The sequence below is a fragment of the Lipophrys pholis genome (assembly GCF_963383615.2).
Source record: "Lipophrys pholis genome assembly, chromosome: 4".
NCBI classification, from domain to species: Eukaryota; Metazoa; Chordata; class Actinopteri; order Blenniiformes; family Blenniidae; genus Lipophrys; species Lipophrys pholis.
This window is the reverse complement of record NC_137637.1, coordinates 23,902,329-23,922,701: the sequence shown is the minus strand read 5'-3', so window position 1 is coordinate 23,922,701 and position 20,373 is coordinate 23,902,329. Positions and strand designations below refer to the sequence as shown.

Here is a 20,373-nt window from a genome sequence, read left to right as displayed (position 1 = left end):
GCTTCTTCTCATCTTCCAGGAGAATTAAATGTTATATGAAAAAGTCCTTCTCAATTTAAATTTCCTCTCTGCTTTTCTTATTTTAAATTATCAAGAGGAGTATTCATCGTGTAAAGTTTGGAAATACATTGCCCAAATGAACTTTGAGGTAAAGAACCTAATCACACGCGCGCGCACAAATTAACAACATTTTGAATAGCTCTATCTGCTGGCCAAATACATAACTTACAACATTTCACTTATTGTTGTCTTAATGGATTCTGGATGAATCAGAAAATGTCCCTATTTGGATTATTCAGCTCCCCTGTATTTCAGTATGTTTGAGTAACTGAACTACTTGAAAATGTGTTACAGGATTTGCATAAAAGATCAAAAACAACAAAGGGAACTGCGATTTACACTGCATTGGTGATTAAAATCCAAATATTGCAGACTGACACAGAAATGTTGACGCAGCTGCCTCATCCTTTCAAACTATTTTTATCATAAGCGTTTGGAATTCATGGCCTGACAGTCATTTGGTTTAATATGTATATGTGAACTTATTTAAGTTGTAAGACTGCAGTAGCCATCATTTATGTCCACACTTTTCATACAAATGAACTGCTGCATAAAGTGTTTTAATCAATAAAAACAGTAATACCCACAACATGCAAGCAACAAAGATTGTCAATCCAGGAGTGAGGAAACAGGGCTCTTGTGGAAAACTAGATTAAGAAAAATATATCAAAAACAGCTATGAAATAATAATACACGAAGGTGAAATTAGTCAAATGAGAACGGAAAATACGACTCAAATCACCAACACACACATTGATTGCTACACTTATTCATTCAATCCAAGAGGAGAGCAGCAGATAATGAGATGAGACGTATGAAAAAACTGCTGAACCTCTGAGGAATAGTGACTCACTACTGCCATCCTGTGGACAAACGTGACACGACCTAACCTGGATTTTACTCAAAGTACCTTCGGAATTGAGTTGAATTGTATTGAATTACTATCATTATATGTCACATGTATAAATAAATAAAAAGATGTGCACAAAAGAGACATTATATGGTTATTTTTGTTTTGTTGTAATGATGATTGAGTCAATGACTTGTCAGTTATGATCTGTAATATATTAAATGGCTCATACTTTGCTTTGAAGTGTATCATTATGGTTTGACACGTCACAGAATAGAAATGCAAAAAAGTTATCAAATCTTGAACCTTGGGTTCATTTAGAAAATGTTAAGCATGAAAACGAAATGACGAAGACCAAATGACATTTCAACTGTGTGACGAGGACAAGTGTGTTGCATCCATATTCCACATCAGGTCGCTCGTCCATTCATGTTTACCAATTCAGGCAAACTTAATGCATCACCACCCCAACCTCCTTCAAGACACTGCGCACGCGCCGTCACACCTGACGGTTCACTGACGACACCCACCTGCTCAGGGTTCGTCACAGTGGGTCAATAATTGTTTCAGCTTTCGGCGGTGGGGCATCAGCTCAATGTGAGGGTTTGAACCTCTCTGCGTCAGGCAGCTGATTGCACAACTGCAGCCAATCAGAGGAGGCCTGACGCGAGCTGCACCCGCGTGCCCGGGCTCCTGCTGCTGTGTGAGGTGCACATATTAGAGGTGGACTGGCCTGGGGTTTCTGTCGGACTTCACCAACTTACTGTTTTTCTCCTCTTGCTTTGTTTTTATCTCCTTCTCATTTCAACAATGTCGCAAACAGATGCACAGAAGGTAAATTTTGAAAAGTTGCTTTTTAATAAATGTCCTGTCTTTCGGAGCTCCTATCTCTCAGTAATAACGGTTTGGTTTCTTCAGGTTGCCTTGTCAGTTGAGTTGTTTTTAATCTTTTTTTTTTTATTATTATTGTGACATTACAACATGATATATAAAGTATCTATCTATCTATCTTACAGAGCAGTCCTCTGACATTGGTGCTCATGGTTGCCTCTGCAGCCATTGGAGGGACTCTTCAGTATGGCTACAACCTTGCCATAATGAACGCTCCCACAACTGTAAGTTTTTATTTATTTATTTGTTTTTATTTTTATTTTTATTTTTTTCATTGTGTATCTATGTAAAGTGATTTTGTTCCCCTCTTACTACTTATTAATGCACTGCCATAATCATGTGCTATATTGCTTTATCTACATTTCCCCATGAGAATCCTTTTGTCGTCTGTACAAATCAAATATTCACCATAGGTTGGGTCACTTGAAGTGACTGTTGGAAAAAGTCTTAGCATCTCCCAGTGTGACGACAGAGTGGTAAATGAATACCCGTGGTACTCCTGGATTTGTTTGTTTTGTGCCTCTTTGCCTGAGCTTCGCAGACCTGCGCTGATGTTCACTCACAGTGTGATTTGGCACTGAGAAGAAAAAGGCCAATTGTGTCTGCCTTCGGTCATTTCTTTTGCAACCACTTGGTTTCATTGTTTCGCTTAACCCATTCAACACCAGACTGAGTGTTTTATGGTGGTAGAATTGTCATGAAATAATAATGGGTGACTGCCTCTGGCTCTTTTTATTCCAAAATATCGGGCAGTTCTTCACTATTACTATGCAGACGACGCGGGCCAATGTAATGTGTGTGATGTCATGTGTAACGGTATGAAAGCCAACCAGGTTGAAAGAAACACTGTTGCTGCAGCCAAAGCCAGAACGTTCCCGACTTGTTAATGCGTGGCTTCATGAGATTAGAAGTTATTATTATATGATATGAATTCACTGGACAATGTACGTGAGCAGACCTGCAGTGCACTGTGATCACTCAGTTTCACTTCATTATTCCTCGCTGCTCTTCTTTAACTTTATATTTTCCATCAATTTGTTTTGAGACAGTTTCCCCCGTGTGAATGCGTTTTGTGTTGGAATATTAACTTATTCCAGATTAACCCTGGTGGAGCTAAACAGACTCGGGAGCAAGTCAAGAACAAGAACCAAAACATCCTTCAAAGCCTCAGTGACGAGGATTCATTTTATTATGTCAAAAATGCTGCTCTAAACTCTGCTTTTCTGCTCAGAGATCAGAAGAGGAAGATCTCGTGTGATCTGTCTTTTGCGATCACCGAGTTTGTGGTCTCTTAATCTGTGAAGCGCTGAAAAAAATCCTGTAGTGTGTACCAATGAAAGACGAGCAGTAAAATTGTAGTGACAGTGTGAATGAAAACCATAATGTAAAAAAAAACAAACACTGCTTTCTTGCTGATATATCTTCATTTTTTTTTTCCTGTTCAGTTTATTCAAACTTTCGTCAATGAGACTTTCCTGGAGAGATGGGATATCCAGCTGGAGGACTACCAGGTGACGCTGGTCTGGACAATCATTGTCTCCATCTTCTCGTTGGGAGGCTTGGCCGGAGCTCTTATTGCAGGGCCCATGACTATACGCTTTGGGAGGTAATGGGAGACGTATGCAAATGTGTGAGCGTAGATATTTACAGAACCAATGTGCCGAGGCAATGATCGACCCGTCGAGATGCACATGTGAGAACGAAATGAGGCTGTTCATGTACTTTCTTCAACCATGTGTCACTAAGCCATGTGTTTTCTTTTTTTAAGGGTTAGATTTTTTTTTACAGCTCTTGGTCATCAACAGGAAAGGGATTACAATTGGCACTTTATTCCAGTGGCATAAACTTAATTATTTGGTTTTCTTCAACAATTTTAATTTCCATGTAATGTTTCAAATATCTAGATATTACCATGGAGCCTTCTAAAGGTCTTAAACTCTTATTGGTCTCATGTGAGATTCTTGTTTCTCTCCCCAAGGAAGAAATGTCTGCTGCTGAACAACATTTTTCTCATGAGTGGTTCACTCTTGGCCCTGACGAGTCGAGCTGCCAATTCCTTTGAAATGATCATTATCTCACGTGTCCTGGTTGGAATAAATGCAGGTATACCAGTAAATACAGACATTTTTCAGAATCGGCGGTATTATGACACGACCGAAACATTAATATAGATATAATATAGTGTGAATTGAAATAGAAACGTCTGTTTGCTTTGCAGGAATCAGTATGAACGTGCAGCCCATGTATTTTGGAGAGAGTGCACCGAAGCACTTGAGAGGGGCAATCTCCTTGTCCTCGGCTGTCTTCACGGCATTTGGCGTTGTGTTAGGACAGGTGGTCGGACTCAGGTAGGAGCAATGTATGCGTAATATTTGCACACATACCAAGAATAAGATTTGAAGCCTTAAGTCAGAAAAATATCCTCAATAACCCCTCTTGATAATTTATTTGAAGAGAGATTTTGGGCAGTGAGCCATGCTGGCAGTACCTCCTTGCCAGTAATGCTATTCCGGGCTTCATTCAGTTGTTGACCCTGCCATGGTTCCCGGAGAGTCCCAGATACCTGCTCATCGACAGGGGTGACAAGGAGGGTTGTATAAACGGTCGGTATCGCCTTGTCTCAGCCACATATGATACTGTTTTTCTCGTGCGAATTCTTGTGCTATGATTTTGTTGTCGCACTGTATTTCTACTCCTCCACAATTCTAAGGTACACATAAAAGTAATTGGAAAATAATTAAAAACTTGCTTTTATCCCTACTGACTGAACTTATCCAAAGTTGGACAACTAAGAAACAATTAACTTGATTTTTGCTAATGTTGCAAACACAGCAAGAAGCAAACTACGTGACTCGTTTCAAATCCTCCCTGCATTTATGTCTTGAATGTGCACTATTAGCGCCGCGCACGACAATACAAAATGATTCCTCTTTCTCTTGGTTGGAAATTTGGTTGAAATGAGGATTGTCTAATCGCTCTCACATCCTCACATACGCACCATTCTCTTTCTTGTCCAAGTTCATTGATGTAGTAAACGCAGTAGAAAAGAAAAAAAAGTTAGAATTAATGTGTGACTTTTTTAAAGGTGAGCATTGCGGTAACAATTGTCACGTGACAGGAAGAAGACCGAGGTTTGATTGTGAGGAGCTTTTCTGTGTGGAGTTTGCATGTTTTCCCTGGGCCTGAACAGGTCGGTCCTTAAAGGGCTCGTTGACCTTTCTGGCATTACGTGGTGATAAGCTCCAACCTCTGTGACCCTGACTTGGGAGTTATTTCCGTTGTGACCTTCCCAGATTCATAGATTTATTTTGTAACATAATAGATCTCGCTCTACTTCTTTTAATTGCCAAAGTATATCTGAAAATGTAACTTTGCTTCAACTCATAATGTGAAAAATGTAGCCGTCATAGAAACCAACCATCCTAAATTTGAGTTTAGCTTGTATCCAACTTAAGTTTCGACCCAAGATAAGATAGTAGTGCTTCATCCACCGCTGCTGTAAACTCAGCACATTGAACTCATAGGCATGTTTGTTTGTTTGTTTATTTCAGTATAAGCCTTGTCTAAGGTAATAAACCGGCTGTTTTCTTCTTGACAGCTCTGAGACGTCTGCGCGGATGTGAGGTTCAGAGCAGCGAGCTGGATGAGATCATGCAGGAACAGGCCGATACGAAAGGCATCAAGCCAAAGCAGCCCTGGGAGCTCTTCACCGACCGCTCTGTACGCTGGCAGCTCATTACAGTCATGATCATCAGCAGTGCCATGCAGCTCTGTGGTAATGACTCGGTAAGAAAGAACTGTCCACCTTGCGCCGATAAGAAGAGAGACATCGCACGTATGTGCGGCGTCTCAGAGAGTATTGAACATATTGTTGTTACATAATCCACAAGAACTGAGTGTAACCGATCCACCGGGAGGGAAACCGTCTCCGATGTTCTTTTGGCTGCAGTTTCCTGCTCCTGAGTCCGGAAGTTAATTAGAAATTTGAGATGATCCATCAGCAGTTTGTGTCGTGTCTGGGTTTCTTTACGTTACTGCGGGTCACATTAATAATGTATACCGCTGATGAAGCGTCATCCCTCGCTGTGTCGCCCGGTGAACACAGCTTATTGTTTTGAATCCGCTTCATGGAAAACGGGGCTTTGTCATCTGTTGAGTCAGAATCTTTCCATATCTTATATGGACAGTTTTAACATCTCCAGACTTATTTGCAGAGCTGCATGATCCAGAAAACACTGACTCAGTACCCAAGGTTTTTTAAGGCTTGTAACCACATGCTTGGCTGTTTTAGAGAGAGGACTTGGTATTAACACAATTACTCCATGTACAAAAAGTGCTTTAATCGGCTTATCAGCAGTTTCACCTCTTGTAACAAGCAATAATGCTCTGCAGCACACGGCTCATATCTTTCTTTCTTCTCACAGATCTACTTCTATGCATATTATGTGTTCAAAGAGGCTGGAATATCTGATGAACAAATCCAGTATATCACTATCGGCACAGGAACTTGTGAATTTACAGCCTGTATAATGTGTGTAAGTATCCGTCATTAAAGCCCCGGCATTGTGTAACCAGCTGGAGGCAATAGGAAACTGTTGTTTGCATTCCTACAGCTTTAATGCAGCTTGAGAATAACCTCTCGTACTGTACATAAAGTAGCTGTTACATTGCTTTGCACTTGCAGGAACTCTTATTAATAGCTTGATGTACTGAAATGATACAGCAACAAACTAATATAGGAAATAAAGAGATTACAGTGTCTATAATTACCAAATACATATTAAATATTAACTTTAAATGCATGAAAGTGTTGCCATCCCAGCCATTTTTCTTGAGATGGTTGTTTTTTTGTTGTTTTTTTTAACTTCCAGAACCTTCTGATTGAGCGCAAAGGTCGGCGGTTCATGCTTATGGGAGGCTTCATCCTCATGACCATCTGGGCTGTGGTCTTCACAATCGCTCTGTCGTTTGAGGTGATCATCTTTCAATGCCAAACTTTACTGTAAACTTTAAGCAGCGATTAGTGAGTGTGCTGAATGAAGTTGTATAAATTGTGTAACACCTGAGGCGTTTCAGTGGGGTCATCTGACCACTAGGTGGCTGTATGAGTCCACAATACAGGCAAAAGCTGAAATGTGACCTGTGAGGGTTGAGGAATAGTTAATGGTTTCATGAGTTTTACAGGTGTGTCACCAGCACAGTAAGAAATCTGCGCATTTCCTTCATGTGATTTACATTTTTCTTACTCAAGCATTTGCTCTCTGACCCCCCCCCCCCCCCCCCCCTCCCCCCCCCCCCCCCTCCCCCCCCCCCCACCCCCCCCCCACCCCACCCCCCCGCCCCCTTATTTTTAAACAGCACCTCGTAAGCTGGATGCCATTCATGAGCATGGCCTGCATCTTCACCTACATTCTGAGCTTTGGCATGGGACCTGGTAAGATAACGTTTAAACTTACCAACACTTCAAAGATGACCAAAGAATCACAGAAGACATTGAATTTGGTCAAACGAAGGCCAAGCTGGTTTGGAAATATATATATCTTGGGATAGTGATGATAAAGTTGACTATTTGCTTCTTTTTTAAAAAAAAAATTCTCAGCTGGAGTGACAGGCGTGCTTCCCACAGAGATCTTTAATCAAACCGCACGACCAGCAGCCTACATGATCGCTGGCTCCATGATGTGGATCAACCTGTTCATTGTTGGAATGATCTTCCCATTTCTAGTGGTGAGTATGTCCATCAATCAATATCTGTCTATCAGATGGATTGAAAAAAACAAAACAAAAAGAAAACTTGAATTGGCACGTTTGCAAACATTTTAAGCTGAATGTGAAAATACCTTTTATCACGAGTATGAGGAGCTGGTTACCAGAGTGTAAATGCAGTTAGGTCTCAAAATCCAAGATCCCTGCAATGTTGAAACGTCTGCATAAAAATTGTAGGTCAAATATTGACGAATTAACAACTGAGATTTTAAAGAGAAAATAATGTCAGTCAATCTGAAAGTTAAACTTATAAAATAGTTGTGTGGCTTGCAGAGAGACAGATCCGTGGTAAGCTATTAAGATGTCAGATCCGTGAATATGAACGCATTAAATGATGACGGATGCTTGAAGTGAAATGTGAACAAACAGGCCATTAATATACACCTGTGTGAGGAATAACACCTGACACTTACCACTCATCATGTTTCGCCATATTCAGCCTATGTAAACGGGAGTTTCATGCTTTCTGTGGTTGTGGACTGCACTTTCTTTAAGCTGGCTGTGATTGCATAAAAAGAAACACAACCAATAATAGGGATAAAAAGTAATTACCTCATGTGGTGTCCCAATTTAGCTTTGACCCATTAAATGATTTCCAACTCGGGTCTGCTTTGTGTACTCACAAATCACTGAAGTACACATTTGAAAGTGTATATATATATATATATATAAAAAACCTTTGGTTCCAATTTGAAAGTTTTTTCCAAATTATTGTAAAAAGTAAATAATTGTAGAAAAGTAAAATAAATGAAGGAAGACATGAAATTATGGCTAATATTATAAAAATAAAACACCACCAAAGTTTTAATTTGAGAGAAGAAAAGCAACTACAAAATATTAGGCTTTAAATCACCTTGTAGCGCCCCCCAGAGTTCAATATGTAAAACTGTAGAAATCATCATTTCTGACACTGAATTTAAAAATAGGACTATTTATTTCCCACAGCGTGAAGCGTTAAATTGAAACTGAACGTATGACAGATGTTTGTTGCCTTTCCTTTGCAGAGCGAGTTAAATCAGTACTGTTTTGTGCCTTTCGGAGCGGTCTGCCTGTTATCCGCGCTGTACGTCGGCCTGTTTCTGCCTGAGACCAAAGGGAAGTCCCTGGCAGTCATCACCAATGAGTTTCGCAGGCTCAACTTTAAAGGCCAGGACAAAGACTTTGAATCACAATCCCAAGCTCAGTACCAGCTGGGTGAAATGTGTCATTCCACAGCACTTTAAACATTATTTGTCTCTGTTACGTCAACTCTCCATATGAGTTTGGCCTCTTAAAGGATCTAGAAGAGGTCATGCGGTTCAAGAGGAAGACAAACGGATCTTCTCTACCTCCTCTAACCAAGGCGTTGCCAGTAGGAGGAACATTGCTGCTCTATGTCGCTGATGTGAGAGTAAACCCAACAATACCACTGTGGCAGAAACTAATCCTGCGTTTTTATGTTCTCAGAGTTCAATTGTAAGTCTTGCTGAAAACATCAAATTTTAAATGAGTTTATATGAAAGACTTGTCTTACATTATTATTGAATATGTTTTTTTCCAACATTAAGTAAAAATCGCCATCTCGACTAGTTTTCACTTTTTCCTTTTATTTTATTTTATTTTATTTTTTTAGATCTCAAAGGTATTTTAAATTTTTTTGTTGTTGTTCTGGGACACTGTATTTTCTCATACACAGTAGCCGGCGTAACATATATGAGAATGTATTTGCTTTAAAAATAATGTAAAAAGCACACAACTGCATGAGTTCACATTATATTCTTCTGAAAAGGTATTGAGGTGTAAACATGAATACTTACAATAATGATGGAAAGGTTTGATATGGGGGGGGTGTTATTTTACCTGGGTGGGTGATGTCTGTTTTCACCAAGTGAAAAGAGTGTATAGAAACGTGCACATCAAATGCAAACAGGCTCTGTGTGTCTTACGTTGCATTTTTGTTTGTGTAGTTTTAAATTTATTGCACAAGCTTGTGAACACGATATGAGCCTTAAACAAGCTACACACACACACACACACACACACACACACACAACCTTGTTGTTTTCTGTCGCCCACAATCATCTGCTTTTCCCATGAAAGATTCTGAAATGTTTTATGTTTATCATTACAACATGTTTCTGAATTTTCTACAGCAAAGAAGAGGGACAGGAAAAGTGAAGGCTTTTATTAAAACCTTTGTAATGACAATCACTTGTAAAGCACTTTAAAGTGTATCTGATTTGTATGAATGTTCTGTTCAAACAATGTTTGATTTGACTGACTGAAGCTATTCAATAAAGGAATACATTTATACACTTGCGCAAAGTGTATATGCTTCATAAAGTTCATGCTTTCAGTTATTGGTTTAGTTACGAGCAGCAGTGGCTGAGGAATTCACATTGTCTCTCTGATCATGATTCATCAGTACATTACATCTTGTACGCTTCATTTCCCACAATGCAGCTCAAGTGTAAACACATGGAAGGTTTCAATTAACGAGCTATCAAGGTGTAAATCCTAAGACCCAGGGGCCAAAACCAGCTGGAAGGGGCTCAAATCTGACCAGTTAGTTGACCCAGACTGTGAAAATCACTTTTATAACATTAAAACATTCCAATGAGAGTAACAGCTGTTTCTGAATAATGTGTACTGTTTTATTGTGAGTCACTGAGAGCTGAGCCAAGATGTCCTCAATGTAACAATGCAAAAGCAGCTCTTGTTTTGTTAGCATTCTTATCCAAGCCAAACTGGAGGCATTAAAGAAAGCTGACTCCACTCCTCTGTCCGTCTCATCCTTCTCGGCCTCCACAAATAAAAATGTATTTAGTTTTCATCAGGGGTATCAACAGTTTCAAGTTTAAAAAAAAAATCTATTTAATGCAGACTTTGTGTCAGGTGTTTGTCTTTTTTGAACTTTATTTGAAGAGAATTGTACAATTTTGTCTCTGGTCTGTCCTCCCTGGCATCAAATTAGCTGCATGTGGTCCCTGAGTAAATGTATGATTAGTGGTTGTATTTTCTATGCAGCAGCTCCCTCTTTTTTACCAGGTGACACGGGTCTATTGCCCTGTATTAGGAGAACTTTACTAGTATGTGAGCTTGGAGGGAAATTTATCTTTGAGATGAATAGTGTGTCTGCTCTCTTGCTTGGTCGTGGAAACTTATAGCGCTCTACATTCATTAATGTCCCATTTCAGTTGCTTCTGTTTGTAATTTGTTTGGTTGTTTCAGTTTTGGTCACTTAGTTTGAATATATGTCATCCTCCGTTCATGAGTGGGTCGTGGGAAAGATCGTCTCGTGACAAAAAATGTTTGCACACAAGAACCGTCATTAATTTCTAAGGGTCGAAAATTCAAAGCACAGGGCGTACATCTCTCAAACATGTTCTCCTATATTGTTTAAAAGAAATGAATGCATGGATGAACTAGGGGAGAATTAGTGTCATGTCAACATCAGACCTGCAGGTCATTGTTTTCCTAAGTGTGTGTGTGTGTGTGTGTGTGTGTGTGTGTGTGTGTGTGTGTGTGTGTGTGTGTGTGTGTGTGTGTGTGTGTGTGTGTGTGTGTGTGTGTGTGTGTGTGTGTGTGTGTGTGTGTGTGTGTGTGTGGTCTCCACTTTCCAGGAGGAGAAACATAATGTCCAACCAGACGATCTCACACGCTGCCAGGCAGTTGCAAAAACTACGAGAGTCAGCCGGACCGACCAGGTTCCACCTGCTGGCACGTTCGGTCACCGTCATCGCTCACGTCAAAGCTTAATGATCATGTTGTCTTAATGAATGGACAACCATTGTCGATTGATGTATAACATCATGCGGCGTCCTTCATATATAAACTGGTCCTACACTTTCTCCACAGCAGGTTGGAGACGTACAGCAGAAACTATGGAGCATGAATCAAAACAGGTAAGTAGAAATTTGATTTGTGTTTTTGAAGTCTTCAACATTCAATCTTTACCCAAATTATAACTTATTTTTATTAAACTTAGATTATTATTTACTAGATTTATTTGATATTTGTTAGAAAATAGAAGCTGTTACTTGCAGTAATATGTTCAAACTGTTTTTCCCTTTTTAAAAAGCAAAATATTAATCGGGTGAACTAACTCAGAATAGGAAGTGCTTCATAATTGCTTGGCAAATGGGTCAAGTATCATACTATTTAAGATATTTAAAAAATAGACAAAATAACACCTATCCCATTCAGTATTTTTTCCAGTACTGTCATTCAAAAGTGCTTGTTTGTTCATAGACCCTCTGTGTAGCGCTCTTCTTGATAGTTACCAGCTGATCTGATTAATCTAGAGAGCCTTTGTGATGACAAGTGTCAGGAAGTGAAACCCCAAGAGAGAAAGTGCAGAGAAAAAAAATCTGACTTGCAGCAAAGAGACAAGCCAAATATAGTCTTATCTGGGAGTTGAGTTGGAGTATTAAGTGAGTGAAATGAGCAATTGAGTCTGTATGCAGGCAAAAGATAAGCCTCATCTGGGATTATCCAGTCGTTCTTCGATAATGGTCAAAATGACCTTGTTACACGGTGCAGAAGAAGAAAAATAACACCTGATGTATAATAAGTAACAACATCACATCAAAACATTTTTCTGACAAGAAGCTTTGAAAGAAAAATGAAAAAAAATGCAGAAAGTGTTAAAAAATCACTTTGGAAATAGATGCTTATGTTTCACCTTTAACATTGATACTGAATTTAAATGAAGTCGGTTAGGAGCATTGCATACATAATGTAAAATATATAGGAAATAATGTGTTTTAGTGATTCATTTTGCAAGCGTGCTTTTATAGCAGAACGGAGAGGAACTGTTAAAAAAGAAAAGTGATGTCTTGCTGAGCAGAGAGTATGGTTGATGCATGTGCTGGTTATGTAATTTGTGCTCACAACTGGAGCCCGTGTCAGTAAATGTTGAAAGTATCTGGACATACGTCAGCCCACTCCTACACAGCGTGATCATTAAAGGTAACCAAACACTCTTCAAACACGTTACATGTGATGTCTCCCTCTCATGTCAGCTGCAGTACTGGCGGCTTTACCTGCTGTCAGCGGTTTTGGGAATAGGAGGATCATTTCAGTATGGGATACAAGTTTCCCTCATCGCTTCACCAGCAGTGGTAAGATCTCCTAATGCAAAGTACAATAAGTGGTGTTGTGGGTCTTTAGTTGCACAAACTATTTTACTGGACCAAACTCTATCCTAGAAAAAAACCTTTAGAGCTTCCTGGCATTGCCCAAATAACAATGAGGAGATGAACTTTGACTTTGCTAAATTGAATCCCTCGTGGCGTTGAAGAGAGTTATCTGACAGCTTAAAACTGTCTACATCTGCTCAGCTGGATTGGGAACTATGAAGGCCACAACATATTTTTTTCATTTGAGCCATACAGTGACCTTTGCCTGCCATCGTTGATATCCAGGAAAATGCTGCAGCCACTCGGATAGAAATAATTGTGTTTTGCTCGTTTCCTGGCCAAGAATTTCTTCACTAAGCTCGTGTCTCTGATGTTTTTCTGAAGCATGTTCAGAATTTTGTAAACTCCACATGGATGTTGAGGTACGGCACTCCGGTGGCTGATTCCACCAACCAGCTCATCTGGTCCTTCATCGTGGCCGTGTTGAGTCTGGGTGCCTGGGCAGGGGCGATTCACAGTGGCAGCCTTCCAGTCACTCATGGCCGGTGAGAGAAAGAGACACACGCACACGCACACGCACACGCACACACGCGCACACACACACACACACACACACACACACACACACACACACACACACACACACACACACACACACACACACACACACACACAGAATTACGTTAGTGTGGCAGATTAAATCAATATTCCATAACAATCTTTCACTTGGTGACACAATCACCAAATGTGGCACAAATAATGTCCAGGATGTACTATTTAAAGAAAAGTACGTTATACAGCTGAAAATCCAAGATGTATTATTGATTCTAACATAAAAATGAATGTACACTTAGTGGAAGAACTCAACAGTGTCAATTGAATTCTAAATATATATCAATGAATTTCAGCTGGGAACGTTTGTGGCCCACAAGGCTCCCACTGAGTTCTCAGGCTTAATCACTGACCGAGCTCACGATCAGGCAAATGCAGTTGTTAATGGTGATGGTGGTGAAATCAGCCTAACTGAGGATCCATCTGCACTGAGGCGGTGGATGGTGTCCGGACCAGAAGTTAACCAGTTAGTCCACCAGTATAAGTTGGCATCTCAGGAAAAACTAGCGAATGCAGACAACAGGTGATGTCATGTGGTTTGCACTTTAACGTATTACAGTCTGGTTGGTGTGGAAATTTCCCCAACAATATTTCCTTTTTAAACATTTCCTCGTGTTGTGATGCAGAGAGTTGATACGTCAATAACTTTATTTCAACCCTTTTGAATAAATGCTGTGATATTCCTTATGACTTTGTAGGAAAAAAGCACTCCTGTTCAACAACATTGTGGCAATTCTTGCTGCCCTGCTGATGATCTTCAGCCGCATGGCTGGGTCTTTTGAGATGATCTTGTTGGGAAGGCTACTCTATGGTTATAACGTTGGTGAGTTATGATGGGGTGTCGTGTCTGTGTTTGTGTTGTCAGCTGCTGGACTCCCAGCTCTTCATGTTGTTTCTCTCCACAGGTCTCGGCCTCAGTGTTCATCTCATGTACCTCAGAGAGTTCGCCCAAGAAGCTCAGAGGTTTTCTGACCCTCACAGGATCCATTTTCATTGCTGTGGGGAAAGTCGTAGGTCAGATTGTTGGCATCAAGTAAGAAGCGTTTGCTCATACGTAGACATTTTAAATACAAATCCACTCTCTCATTTAAACGCTGGGACAAGCATCATTCCAATTATGTATTAATGTGACCAGGATACAATGATGATCGGAGGAAAGAGCAGTTGTTTGTCAAACCATCTGCTAAATCTCATTCTTTGCTCGTGTCCTTGTTTTGTGCTTTGTTCAGGGAGATTCTGGGCACAGATGAAATGTGGCCATATCTTTTGGCTGTTAGCGGTATTCCTGCTCTCCTGCAGTTAGTCATGCTTCTTGTCTTCCCTGAAACACCTCGATACCTTTACATTGATAAAGGAGACATTGAAGGCAGCAAGAGAGGTACGTAGACAGCAGACTCGTGATTTAATGCAGATTAAACATCAACCAATATAAGTTTATTTGATTATTTATTGGACTTTACAACAACATGAGCGCTGATCAGCCTCTGAATGAACATGTTCAACCAGCTGACGTCAGTTAATTTCAAACGTGTGTGTAAGGAAGCAGTGAAGGTCATGAACTCAATTGCAAATGCCGAATAGGGAAAAACATGCATTGGCTACACAGTATACAGTATAGCTACTAGATCAAACATACTGACAGAAAAATAAAGCAAATTAGTGGTGTTGCGTCAGCTGACCTGCATGTTACATGTGTATTCAAGCTTCAAAAATACATGAATCTAATTAATGTGTGATCCTCAAACTCTGCAGAAAGCTTGTTTGGAGCAAAGCAACATTTATGGCAGGCCTGATTGACACCAAAGCAGTACATTAATGATTTCAACGTCAACTCTGGAGTACTTGCTTCTACACACCATTCAAATGAATGGCTCATTGGCAGACTGTCCAGAAGCCTTGGGTGAAGTGTGTTAGACCAGGGGATATATATATATATATATATATATATATATGTCTCAACAAATAGAGACATTTTAAAGTAAAAAAAATATATAATATATTTGAAAATATACAATATTATAGTGTCTTGATAATTCGACGGAAGACGCGAAGCAATAACCGAGATGGAGGTCAAAGGTTAAAATGAAAAGTGTGTACTTGTATTTGAATATTCTGTGTTTGTATTGATTTGGTTTCGCGGTTGTGTGTGTGTGTGTGTGTGTTACAGCCTTGCAGTGGTTGTGGCAGGAAGACGATGTGCAGCAGGAGCTGGACGACATGCAGAAAGAGAGAGAGAGCACAGAGGGAGAAAAGGCCAAGTCTGTGAAGGACGTACTCACCTCTCGCTGTGTGCGGTGGCAGCTGCTGGCCATGACCATCCCCTGTTCTGGTGTCCAGTTCTGTGGCATTAATGCTGTACAGTCACTTCGTCTCTTCACCATTCAGAACAACACATTGCATCGTTCTCATTTTCCTCTGTGTGATGATCACTGATCTGCCGTCCTCACCATCAGCTGTACTTCTACGCCTTTGACATCTTCCGTGAGTCGGGAGTGCCGGAGGACCAGATGCACTACTTGGCCATTGGTCTGGGAGCGATGGAGCTCGTCACCATATCACTGTGTGTAAGTACGAGTGAAAAGGAGCACGAACTGGACTAAATATCAAATTAAAAGGCAAGTTAGCGCATAATCACTAAGCAGCGTTTCATGATGATTTCATGTTTTAGTCCATCATTACTAGTAGCAGACTTTCCAGTGAATTTATCTGTTGATAAAATCTATATTTAAAGCACTTTTCCTGAAGGGACAACAAATTACACTACAACAATTCCTGTGGTGTTAATAAAAGTTGATTAATCATAAATACTCCCTGTTGAAATAATACACCTAATGGCTTCCAGCCTGCAGATGAAAAGGATTAGACGTGAATTTATTCTGTGAGCATCCTCAGTAACGACTAAAATTAGATTGCACCCAAATTTGCTGTCTTGCTCTCTCTCTACTCTTATTCTGAAAGAATAGCTATAGAGATACATTGTCGACGAATGAATCTCCCTCATCACTGCGTCTCTGTCGTGTCTCAGTCTTTCTTGATAGATCGTGCGGGGAGAAAGAAGCTGATGGGTTATGGCTACCTACTGATGGGTGTTACAATGTGTGCCCTTACTGTCATGCTTTCCATCAAGGTAAATACACACAGCAAACACCTTCTCTCCACTGCTGAGTAGAGAACAAAATGTACGACCTCTCTTCCTACGCAGGAGCTTACCTGGTGGATCCCGTATTTGAACGTTGCCCTGATCTTTTGTATCATTTGCATTTATGGTCTCGGGCCTTGTGAGTTATTCTTTTTCTTATCTTCATCAAATGAAAGCGTCTCGCCCTGAAAAGTTTTTTTTTTTTTTTTTTTTTTTTAAATCAAATTATCATTAAATATTTCCTTTTTAATGTTCATCTAGCTGGAGTGTCTATGGCTCTGCCTGCTGACCTCTTTCTTCAGGCCTGGCGCCCATCAGCTTACGTGATCAGTGGAACCGTCAACTGGCTCTCCATGTTTCTAGTTGGGATGTTGTTTGGCTACATAGTGGTGAGACGCCCAGCACGCATCTCTCCGTGTCGGTGTTTTATGTCACCGTGCTGTTTCGTGTCTCACCATCTGAAATTTCTGTGCCCACACAGGAGGGTCTCGGGCAGTTCTGCTTCCTGATCTTTGTGGCTTATTCCATTGGTAGTGGAGCGTTTCTCTTGTATTTTGTGCCGGAGACCAAAGGAAAGACGATGTTGGAGATAATGAATGATTTCCACAAGTTAAATTACAAGGGAAAGGTAACTAACACTGAGGAGAATGGTATTAACCTCGCAACTAAATTGTAACTTCTTTATTTATTTTCATGTGTATTTAATTGTATTTCCACACATTTCTGGTGGCAGCCTTTCCATTAGATGTGTGTTGTACATAAGACAAAATGTATTTATGCTTTTAGCAAAAGCAAATAAGGTAGAGGTACTGACATAAGAAATGTGATGTTTTTTTTACAATGACACTTTGAAAGAATTTGCAGTCTGAATTATTCTGGTTTTATAAATATGCATCGGGAATGTTCTGGAGTTACGTTATTTTCAGATAACTTGTCAAAAACATTTTTAAAAAGACTATGCATCTCTGCTGGCTGGAACATTTTATTCCTTTTTTAAGCAATAATAATAAAAATAAAAAGCATTTAGTGACACCGATGGAGTTGTTCGTACTGTCATCCCTCAGTGAAATAGTCCAAGGTCACATGTAGGTCCACATCTTTTTCTACGACATGTTCTTTCAGTGCCTACATTTGTTTTCTCCACTGCAGCATCCTCTCTTAGCCCCAAGATATGTATGCTTAATACTAATTGAGACGTTATTTATTTGAGTGTTTTCTGGGATGGGTCGGTCTCTCTAAAATGTTTTCTTGATGGATGGATGTTTTCTTGAAAATAAAAGCGATTCTGCAACATTGCAAATGCTGATATTTGCATTTTAGACACCACCCCAATGGGTCATAAGCTGAGGAGGTATTAAAAAAAAAAGAACATTGATGAATATGAATATTCTTAAAATTCAATTATGAGACCCAATTAAAGTCTCTTTGGGAAATCTGCAGACATCTTTGTTGCACTTTATTTTAATGAGTGTGTGGCTGCTGAGGCTCTAAAGAGACATGCTCATTTAGACTTTAATGAATCTAATTTAAAATGTTATTGATCAGCATGAAATAAAGCATGTTCATTACTCAGTCATCTTGGGAGAAGCACGATATTCAAATCCCCTCGTCTTCTGGGATCAAACAGCTTCAACACCATTATGGTGCATGTTTTATATTCAGTCTTTTGTTTTTCAAACATTCAGCTTTTACCTAATTGGATTGCAGTTGAATATGTAGTAACCGGAGTTAAACTCATTTGGTGCTTTCACCTCCTCGCTGACAGCAGTTTCCATGGCAACGTGCTTTTTAAAGGCCTCGTTAGATCAATACAGCGGCTGATCATTATCACCGTCACTCCAGATTTTAATATCTAAATAATCACAGTGTTTCCTCTGTGACACATCTAAAATATTTTTTTTCCCATCAATTACAAAGACTCCAACATGTGTGATACAGATTTTTCATTATTATTAGAAAGCTTTAAGTGATAGATATGATACAGTCCTCTTTTGAAGTGAAACTGAGCAGAAAGATTTCTTCAGAGCTGCAGCATCACCCTGACCTACTGGTAGATGATATAAATGCTTACAACAGACTTCTATTCACTCAAAATGATGAGAAGTCTGTATCTATTGCAACATGTTTAGATGAACTGAATATTGAATAAGTGGAAGCTAAAGAACATTATATATTATTTATGGAGAAGGGGTGGGATTTATTAAGTTATACTTCTTCCCACTCTTTTTCCAACATGCGATCTGATTATATTGTTCTGCTGTAATTATTCACTGTTTGTGTGGTGAAATATCTCTGGTGATTTGGTGTGCACTGCGGACTTGATATTGATTTTGAGCATGTCTCAAAATGAAATGGAAAAAAATAAATCTATAATTAGATATATTTCACAAGGTTTATCACCGTAGGTTGTCATTTTTGCAGCTGTCCCCTAAATGTCTACCATAGCTATGTGTACATAGTACGATTGGCATGAAGAACCCTAATGCCATCTTCCATGACTGAAATTTGTAAAGTTCATTACATGGCGTACATATACAGCCTGTTCGACGCGTCATGAAAAACAAAGGGGGGAAAAAAAAGTCAGTCAGTCAGGTACTGGTGCTTTTTGGGGGATAAATTAGGGACAGAATTTGACATAAAAACAGATCATTTAAGAGTTGGCCAGTGCTTTCACCTGCTCATTGTTTTGGTGTCATGTAGATTCTTTCTTTGAGCACGACAATACATGCATAAATCAGCAAATAGATTTATACGTAATATCAGTAATAATCACTCAGGAAAAATTAGGTTTTCAGTTGCATTTTATTTGACGCTCATCTCTGCACCAAGAAGAGAGATGAGATTCAATAACAGCGTACAAAAACAAATATCTATAGAAAAGTAAGCTTATATTGAAATATGTCCAAAGACGTTATAACAAAACATGTAGCTCACATGTTTCAAGAGCAATTTTGTTGAGTACGATGATAAAATACCAAGTTAACATATTGTACGTTTTGTGTTTTTATACAAAAGTGTCAATGCAAGTCACTCTGTACAATTCTTAACCTTTAGAAAAGAGGACCTTTTTTAATCCACTGCTGTGCACAATCAGTATTTGGAAGGCACTTTGCAACAGACCAAAAGCAGAAAGCAAACACATGTGGGCATAAATAATCCATGAAATCATCATTTACCTTTGAGTACCAACAGGATTAAAACAAACCATGTATCCCCAGGGGAGAGAGAGAGAGAAAAAAAAAATCTGAATTTATTACAGCATCTTTTTCCAAACAGTAATGATAACAACACAACCCTTATTACCTTTTAAAGGAGTAAATACTAGTGCAGAGTGGATCAAAAAAGGGGAGAGAAAAAAAAAAAGACTTGGTCAAAGACGTGAGTCGTGCAGCTGGCAGTGTGAGCGCTACCAGAGCAGTGATAGTACAGTGAGCAGTGAAAACGTTACTGCCACCAACCAGTGATCGACATTCAGTCCCCCAGCTCAGCTCGCATGCCAGAACAAGCAGTTTACACTTCAATTGGCCATAACTTAACATCCCTCCACATTAACAAGAGAAGAAAAGAAAAAAAAAAAGAAAAGAAAATCTTCATATGTACAGAATCACCACTGACAAACACTGATCATATTGGTTGGTTTTATATATATATATTTATATATATTTATAGTGTGTGTATATGAAAGATATATACACTTGTTACAATCACAATACAACCATAAATAATAGAGGAATGTACTGAATTTGAATAGACTAAATTACTCACAAATTATAATTAAAGAGAAAGCAAGACACATAGAAACACACACACGCACACGCACACGCACACGACTGAGCCTGATTTGCATCATGAAACTTAATTCTTTATCGAATTAAAAAACAAAAACAAAAAAAAACAGTAACTGATGAGACTTGTGTCAATGTGCGAGAGGTTCA

At 39.4% G+C, this 20,373-nt stretch overlaps 1 protein-coding gene across 1 annotated transcript; it reads left to right on the top strand.

The window, feature by feature from the left end:
* Positions 1–1,614: 1,614 nt before the first annotated feature.
* Positions 1,615–17,183, top strand: slc2a11a (solute carrier family 2 member 11a; the record flags this gene model as incomplete). Its single annotated transcript, XM_080461135.1, is given in 26 exon segments — positions 1,615–1,744; positions 1,927–2,025; positions 3,247–3,407; positions 3,780–3,904; positions 4,020–4,149; positions 4,256–4,404; positions 5,400–5,587; positions 6,226–6,336; positions 6,673–6,774; positions 7,160–7,235; positions 7,401–7,528; positions 8,572–8,761; positions 8,851–8,951; positions 12,571–12,669; positions 13,072–13,232; positions 13,998–14,122; positions 14,205–14,235; positions 14,237–14,332; positions 14,529–14,677; positions 15,467–15,654; positions 15,753–15,863; positions 16,325–16,426; positions 16,502–16,577; positions 16,700–16,827; positions 16,920–17,066; positions 17,172–17,183. Coding segments are annotated over 26 exon segments (3,009 nt in total). The 5' UTR covers positions 1,615–1,720.
* Between the last annotated feature and the right edge of the window lie 3,190 nt (positions 17,184–20,373).